The sequence below is a fragment of the Mastomys coucha genome, unplaced genomic scaffold (assembly GCF_008632895.1).
Source record: "Mastomys coucha isolate ucsf_1 unplaced genomic scaffold, UCSF_Mcou_1 pScaffold14, whole genome shotgun sequence".
Classification (NCBI taxonomy): Eukaryota; Metazoa; Chordata; class Mammalia; order Rodentia; family Muridae; genus Mastomys; species Mastomys coucha.
In genome coordinates, this window is record NW_022196896.1 from 111,573,938 (window position 1) to 111,582,865 (window position 8,928).

At 41.0% G+C, this 8,928-nt stretch overlaps 1 protein-coding gene across 1 annotated transcript in view; it reads left to right on the forward strand.

Annotated features, from left to right (window-relative positions):
* Nucleotides 1-8,928, forward strand: part of Psmd1 (proteasome 26S subunit, non-ATPase 1) — a 76,861-nt gene that overhangs the window by 19,806 nt on the left and 48,127 nt on the right. Inside the window, exons 10-16 of the mRNA XM_031368250.1 lie at nt 5-93; nt 933-1,011; nt 1,479-1,652; nt 3,515-3,626; nt 4,724-4,920; nt 6,371-6,466; nt 8,374-8,438. Coding sequence (XP_031224110.1) covers nt 5-93; nt 933-1,011; nt 1,479-1,652; nt 3,515-3,626; nt 4,724-4,920; nt 6,371-6,466; nt 8,374-8,438 — 812 coding nt within the window. The remainder of the gene's footprint in view (nt 1-4; nt 94-932; nt 1,012-1,478; nt 1,653-3,514; nt 3,627-4,723; nt 4,921-6,370; nt 6,467-8,373; nt 8,439-8,928) is intronic.

The window sequence follows — 8,928 nt, forward strand, 5'->3', positions numbered from 1 at the left end:
GTAGGATGCAGTACGAAATTCTGTATGCCATACAGCAACTGTAATAGCAAACTCATTCATGCACTGTGGCACTACCAGTGACCAGTTTCTTAGGTAAGTATGCTTGGAGAATTCTACTTGGGTGCAATTTTTTAAAAATATGTATATTCCTGTATGTCTGGGGATAGGGCATGTATAGTTGCGTTTGGAGGGCAGAAGAGGTGTCAGGTTCTTTGGAGCTGAGTTTCCAGGAGGTTGTGAGCCACTGACCTGGGTGCTGGAAACCAGACTTGGGTTCTTTGTAAGAACAGTACCTACTCTTAACCACTGAGCTCTCTTCATTCCGCACCACCCCCTATGGCTTTTTAACCAAGATTACAGTGATAGTATTTCTTATTGTACTTTTAGCTAGTCTTGAATTTTAAGTATGTTTTGCTTATTAGATATATATGTTTGTTTTACATTTACTTAAACTAAAGGTAATTACGTTTATTAGTTCCCTAGGTAACTTAAGGAAAAGTTTATTAGTTCCCTAGGTAACTTAAGGAAAAAGATACATGGTTTTCCTTTTGTTCAAATTTACATATCATGCATTTGAAGAGTCTGAAGAGCCAGGTGGTGGTTGTGTACATCTTTAATGCCTGCACTCAGGAAGCAGAGGCAGGAGGAGATCTGAGCTCAGGGCCAGCTTGATTTACAGATCAAATTCCAGGACAGCCAGGGCTACACAAAAAAACCCTGTCTAAAAAGACCAAAAAAAAAAAAAAAAGAATTGTTTTTTTTCAGAATATGAACACATACCTATAATTCCAGTGCTTGGGAGGCTAAGGCAGAAGGAGCGCTGTTGAAGACCAATCTGGGCTACAGTGCTAGATGCTTTCTCCAAAAAGGGAACAGCTTACTTAGAGGAACGTTTGAATTCCTAATGCTCAGGTTGCTTTTCTTTTTTACAGAGATAACTTGGAATGGTTGGCCAGAGCCACTAACTGGGCCAAATTTACCGCAACTGCCAGCTTGGGTGTAATCCATAAGGTAATATATTTTATTCATTGTGACTGGCTGTTGGAGAGGAATCCATTTGGGGGTGGCTAAGAAGCATAAGTTTACTGTAGCTAATCACCAGGTATATGTTGTCAGATGAGTCAGTCCTGGGACAGGGAAGGGTGGAGTGAAGAAGGCGCTGTAAGTATCTGTTTCTTAGTGAAAGGTAGGCCTCCTCTTCCTGTCAGGACTAAGCAGTTTTGTAACAGTTGGATAAAAATGGCGTGTAGTTGAAGTTAATTTGGGGAAACATTTGTAAAACAGAGTAAAAAAAATAGCTCTAGTTACAATTTTTTCTAAGCAGGCTGCATCTGGGTCTCTTAAGGTCTCGTGTTTGAGTGGTGGATTGGTGGATGAGAGCATGTACTGGTACCAGCCTTCAAGTGGGCACCACAGAGAAGCTGCTGCATCTGCTTTCCTCAGTGTTTTCCTTACCTCTCTGCGACTCACATTCACAGGGCCATGAGAAGGAAGCACTACAGTTAATGGCAACATACCTTCCTAAGGACACTTCTCCAGGATCAGCCTATCAGGAAGGTGGAGGTCTCTATGCATTGGGTCTCATTCATGCCAATCATGGCGGTGACATAATTGACTATCTCCTTAATCAGCTCAAGAATGCCAGCAATGATGTAAGTATTAGGATGGAAACCAAATTCCCATTGTTTGAGCATCTAGGACAGTGGTTGATAACCTGTGAGTCTTGACCCAACCCTTTCACAGGAGCTGTATCTCCGATATCCTGTATATCAGATGTTTACATTATGAGTCACAACCACTGTGAGGTAGCTGTGAAAATAATTTTATAGTTGGGGGTCACCACAACATGCAACCACATATTAGTGGGTCGCAGGATTAGGGAGATTGAGAATTACTGGGAATTATGATCAAGGGAATTATATATTTGCTCAGTATTTCAGTAGCAGATTTCTTAGAATTTGGGAAACCAGAAATAGTACTTTCAATAGTAATTTGGGGGTTTGTGTTGATGCTGCTTTTATTTGATTTTTGGTTTTCTTGAAATAGGGTCTTGCTCTTTAGCTCAAGCTGCCTTCCATCTCAGACATTCTCCACCTCAGCCTCCTTCCTGAGTACTGGGATTAGAGCAGTGAGTCATTACACATGCTGTTTTTCCTCTCTTCAAATTGTACTTCTTAGTCCTTTAAGACCAGCTGAAACAAGCAAGAGTGTCTTGTTTTAGTGTCTCAAACACAGTGATCTCATCTGTGTGATTATGATGGCGCATGCCTTTAGCTCCAGCGCGTACAAGGCAGAGGCTGGAGGATCTCTGAGTTCCAGGCCAGAGTTCTGGACTATAGAATGAATGCCAGGACTGCTCAGAGAAATCCTGTCATTCATGAATGAATGAATGAGTAAATAAAACAAAACGTGCAGTGGTCTTATTTAAATATCATGGAATGTTATTACTGTCTTGACCTTACTTTTCACCTGGTTAACCATATCATTTTAAAGGAAATACATAGAGCAGCATGAACCATTACCAGATGGTTTGTGGACACACACAAAGCAAGCAACAAAACACTAGTAACAGAAGCCTCTGACCGAAACAAGGAGTTCAACAAGAGTATCCTAGATAGTTAATGAAGATGTTAATGAGCCAGCTTTTCACTCAGAGCTGGGCAGTTCTGAGTGATCTAATGGGGGTTATGACTTCCCAGTCCTGTTGTCAGGATGAACAAACTGGAAACGTTTCGTCCTTAGATTTCCCTAATTGAAGACTTTACAGTTCTAGAGGTGGGGCACCCTCCTGCCCTGACGCTTTAGTAGTGCCCACACTTCAGTTAGGGCAAGGTGGGAGCTTCTTAAGTGACACTTCCACCGAGGTCAGCCAGTGGGGAAAGAACTCCCAGAAGAATCTGGAGTGCCTCCCGCCATCAGTAAGAGTGAAGTGTACACTCCAAATGGACAACTTCCAAGCCTCCTTTTCTACAGGAAGACCAGCCTTGTGCTCTTACCCCATTCTCTCCTACTTCACAACCATGGTAGTTCGCTACTTTCTCCTTTTCATTCTGGCTTCTTCGACTGTACTGCCTCTTCCTCCTCCTTAGCCTACAGACATCTGCAGATTGCACCTACCTGGCTGGCCTCCTAATTCTTTATTGGTATTTGCCTCTTAGTATTGTTCAGTCTTCCTCATGTAAAGTAGTGGAGGTACACTCTGACCATCGCTTTTCTTTCTCATACTTTTCAAGTCACTGTTTATGCCAACAAACATCATAAATGAAATTGCCAAGATTACCACAGGGCTCCTGATTATCTGATCTTTCTTACTGAGTCACCCTCTGAAGTAGAGATAGGGCCAAACAGTTGTGGATCATCCTCAGTACATAGTGAGTCTAAACCAGCCTAGGTGGGGGGGGGGGGGGGGGGGGGGTTGTAGGGTGGATGCATGTACACATGTGTTCTTTAGAATGAAAGTTTGGGTTTTAAGTTCTGTGTTCTGGATCATTGGAGCCAATGCTTTGTGCCCTAGATTGTTAGACATGGAGGCAGCCTGGGCCTTGGTTTGGCTGCAATGGGAACTGCACGTCAGGACGTGTATGATTTGCTGAAAACAAACCTGTATCAGGATGATGCTGTGACAGGTAAGCCCTTGTTTCTGAAAACAGTAAACTTTGTGATCAATATACTCGTCATGTTTTTATGTGTCTTTTTATAGTCTCCATTAAAAAACTCAAGATGAGAAAATTCTTACCTAGTTTTGCAATTGGCATTACACCATAGAAAAGCTAGCTAGTTCTTGTCCTTAAAATCAAACAGTTTTCTCTTGTTGAAGAGGGAGCAGAATTTGCTCCATTTAGCAGGTTTATCTTGTCTTTTTGTTTTGTTTTGTTTAATGTAGGCTTTCTAAAGGAGTGTATACAGAGTGCTCTGACAGAAGTAACTTCTGCAGATAGGAAGTTATTAAGCAGAACTGTATGTGTCCTGAGGATAGTCTATGACACTTGGTGATAGTGTTGTTGTTGTTGTTGTTGTTGTTATTATTATTATTTTAATTGCCATAATGTCTCTTGACTTTATTATAAGATTTGGTGGTGTATACTGTCAAGATTTAAAAGGAAAATTGCTGTAAATATATGGATGCACTTCCACATACACTGTCTCTCTTTTTAAAAATTGCTTGGCGAGAGATGGCTCAGCAGTTTAAAGCTCATGTTCTTATAGAGGACTTGAGTTCAATTCCCAGCATGTACATTAGACAGCTCAAACCTGCTTGTAATCCCAGCTCCAGGGTATCCAACCCCCTCTGATCTTCTTGGACATGCATATGTACAGACACACACACACATATACACATGTATACATATATATGTACATACATATATAATAAAATGCTTTTTTTAAAGGTGGCAAGGGCTGTAGTTCAGTAGTTAAAAACACTTGTTGATCTTACAGAAGACCAGGGTTTGGTTCCCAACACCCATGTAATGGCTTACAACTACTCATAACTCCAGTTCTGAGAAATTTACCATCCTCTTTTGGCTTCTGCATACACCAGGCACATATGTGATTGCACATACATACATGCAGGCAAAGTACTCACACATAAAATAAATCTAGAAAAATGTGAGTTCCCCTCAGAAGGTTATTTTGGTAACTGATGCAAATAGGTGCTACTTTCAATTGGCTATCTTTACTCTATACACATTGGTGTTGTTCACTATTTTACTCTTTACTCCAGGGGAGGCAGCTGGCCTGGCCTTAGGTTTGGTTATGTTAGGTTCTAAAAATGCCCAGGCAATTGAGGATATGGTTGGCTATGCACAAGAAACTCAACACGAGAAGATTCTGCGTGGTCTAGCAGTTGGCATTGCATTAGTGATGTACGGGAGGATGGAGGAGGCTGATGCTCTCATTGAGTCTCTCTGTCGTGACAAGGTAAGAGTCTACTTGTTTTCTCCCCTGCATCCTACAGGTTGTTTTCCAGTCTTTGAGACAAGTTTTCTCTGTAACAACCCTGGCTATCCTGGAACTTGCTTTGTGGACCAGGCTGGCCTCCACCTCACAGATCCACCTGTCTCTGCTTCCCAGTTGCTAGGATTAAAGGCATGCTTCAAGCATGAGCCCGGGTTTCCCTGTGTATCCCTAGCTTCTAGGAACTTGCTCTGTAGACTAGGCTAGTCTCAAACTCTCAGAGATCTGATTGCCTCTTATCCTGAGTTCTGGGAATAAAGGCATGCACTACCACTGCCTGGCTTAACACTCCTTTAATAAGGTATACTGTTTTTTTTTACTATTTTTTATCATAAAACATTGGCATTTTCTGTACTTACTTGGGTAAAGGTTTTCTGATAACTTTTTTTTATATAATGGTGTTACATGCAACAGGCGACCAGAGTCACTCTCTTCTTTGTAATGTGATCAATACATTATAGTTCATTGGCTGGATTACTAATTATTTCATTCAGCTGTCAGACTCCAAATTCCTTCCACTCATTGTTCTGTGTTCAAGAATTAGATAAGGAAAACATGAATTAGAATATAACCATGGCTCATACATTTAATTCCAGTATTTTGGAGACAAAGGCAGAGAGATCTCTGCAAGGCCTAGTTTACAGAGTGAGTTCTAGGACAGCTAGGGCTACACAGAGAAACCCTATCTTGAAAAACCAAAAATAAGAAAAAGAAAAGAATATGGAAATAGGACCTGTCTTCTTTTTTTTTTGTTTCCTAACTAGGAGTCTATTTCATGTACCTGGGTCTATTGATAGTAACTTGACTTGATGTTCCAGAAAGTATAAGGCAGGATAGAAATAATTACAGAGAATGTTAGGAATTTTTTTTTTTAAGATTTATTTATTTGTTTGTTTATTTATTTATTATAAGTACACTGTAGCTGTGTTTAGACACACCAGAAGAGGGTGTCAGATCTCATTACGGATGGTTGTGAGCCACCATGTGGTTGCTGGGAATTGAACTCAGGACCTTTGGAAGAGCAGTCAGTGCTCTTAACCGCTGAGACATCTCTCCAGCCCAAATGTTAGGAATTAATTAAGAACAATTCCTTCTTTATTGAGGGTTCATTTTCCCCATTCACTTTGAGCATTATCAGTAACAAATGACTTATTTTAAGGTTCATGATTTCTCCATTAAAGGAGCCTGTCTGGCTGTTACTCAATAAGTTATTATTTTGGTTTGTTGCTATTTGAGGGTTGGGGGATGTGAGATGTTTGTTTTCAGAGTGGGCTCTACTGTATTTCCCAGGCTATTCTGTAACAACTGGACTCAGACCTCCCGCTGAGCCTCCAGGTAGTTGGGACCACAGGCTTGCTTCACAGTGCCCAGCAGCAGTCACTTTTGAGGAATAATAGGAATGATTCTTTCTTAGGACCCAATTCTTAGAAGATCTGGAATGTATACTGTAGCCATGGCTTACTGTGGCTCTGGTAACAACAAAGCTATTCGACGCCTGCTACATGTTGCTGTAAGTACTCTAATCTTTTTCAGAGAGGAGGAGGAAGTTTGCATGTGGACAGTAGAGATGTCTTAGTTAAGGTTTTATTGCTGTGAAGGGACATCATGACCACAGCAACTCTTATAAAGGACAACATTTAGTTGAGGCTGGCTTACACTTTAGTCCATTGTCGTTATGATGGGAAGCTTGGCGGCATATAGGCCAGCATGGTGCTAGAGACAGAGCTCAGAGTTAGAGTTCTACATCTTAATATGCAGGCAGCAAGGAGAGACTGTACCACGCTGGCATAGCTTGAGCATCAGAGAACCCTAAGCCCACTTCCCACAGTGGCACACTTCCTCTACCAAGGCTACACCTTCTAAGAATGCCACCTGCTATGAGCCAGGCTTCAAACACATGAGTCTGTGAGGACGTACCTATTCAAACCATCGCACAGATGTGTAGGTTAGATCCATTGTATATCTGACCATCATCAGTGGTTTCAAGTTCAGATTCTCGTTCATTGGACACAATAGTCCATAAGTCAGCAGTTGTGCATAGTCTTCAAAACCAATTGAGAGTGATTTCTGAAACTCTACCCCAAGGGGCATTCTCGTTTGTAAGAGACAAGATCAGGTAAGAATATTTGATCATCCTAAGATAGGCAAATCAAGAAACAACTTTTTCTAGCCAGTGAAAATAACTTTAGTACCACTAATGGGAACATGGTCTATTTTGAGAGATCTTCTGCACAGAAAATCCAATGCCCACACTCTCCAGCAGGCTTTTTCACAGTCTTCTTGATTTCATAGTTTATTGAGAATAATGTTGCCAGTTCAAATAGTTATCATTCCACATAGAACTTAGTGAATTCCTATCATCTAGACAATGGGAAAAGGAAAAATGACATCACTTCCAGTGCAGAAAGGTTTGAAATTGCTTACCTCTTCTTTCAAGAGACACTCTTGTCTCACATTATTAATTAGAGTGTTTGTGTGGTCATTGTCTTAATTAGGATTTTATTGCTATGAAGAGACATCATGACTACAGCAGCTCTTATAAAGGAAAGCATTCAATTGGGCTGGCTCACAGTTCAGAGGTTTAGTCCATTATGATCATGGCAGGGAGCATGGCAGCATGCAGGCAGACATAGTGCCGGAGAGGAGCTGAGAGTCCTCTTCTGCAGGCAGCATCAAGAAAGAGTGACACTGTGCCTGGCTTGGCCTTCTCAAACCTCAAAACCCAACCCCAGTGACATACTTTCTCTGACAAGGCCACACTTCCCAACAGTGTCACTCCCTATGAGCCTTTGGGGGACATTTTCACTCAGTCCCCCATAGTCAACATAGTATGAGTTATATGGAAAACATTTGTATTTTTCTTCATCTTAGAGCATATTGTATGGAAACAACATTGAAGAAATGCTTGATATTCCTTAAAACTCATGAAAGCTACAACTGAATTATTCTTACGTAGCTCTGGACTTGAACTTCGCCATGCTACATAGGCATCTGAGAAGCTTCAAAGTGGAATTCTAAGATTTTTTTTTTCCTAAGTTAAGGAAAGGAGGGTTTTGTTATAATTGTTTTTATTTTTATTTTTTGAGGCAGGGTCTCACTATGTAACTCTGGCTAGTCATGGACTTCATATGTAGATATTATCTCCCTCAAGCTTGGAGAGATGCACCTCCCTTTGCTTTCTTAGTGCTGGGAGTAAAGGTGTGCAAGGAAAGACTTTGAAAAACCTACATGTGGCATTATTTCTTAAGTTTATTTACTGCATATACCTAAGGTACATAATATATTTTGATATACATAGTAAGGAGAAAGATTTAATGAAGAAATACTATTAAGGCCTAACTTATATTTAAGTGATGGGAAGTTTATATCAGCTTATTAATGGAATGTGTGTTCTAATCACCTTGCACTTCCCCCTAGGTAAGTGATGTCAACGACGATGTCAGGAGAGCAGCAGTGGAGTCACTTGGCTTCATTTTGTTCAGGTAATAATTTCCAACTGCAGATTCTGCTTGTCTTCCGATTCTTAAGTAGAAACTAAAATACTTGAGCACGTCCAACTTCAGGAGGAGGACAATGGGGTTAGTGCTGTGTCTGAACAGTGTTATGGGTTGAGAAGTACGTGTTTCTGTTCAGTTTTTCTTACTATCTGCTTGTTTTAATTTTTTGCCCCTGTATTTCCTGTGGCTCATACATGTGCTCAGTCCCCAGGTTCAGCAGCAGATGTCACCTGTGAGCCATTTTTTGTTAATAAACTCTTTTCATACCGTGATCTTCAAATGGTGCAAGTGTGTCAGATGAGTTCTGTGCTGCCCACATGGGTAGCCAAGCTGGTCCTGTGCTTGAGTGGTTCTCCTGCCTCAGCTTCCTAAGAGCTGAGGTTGCGTCTGTATACCCTGCATGTGGCAAGTGGTCTTCAGAGGGAAACAACCTTTGAGTTGTTTTCCAGAATATGGTCTTTATTTTTTTTTTTTT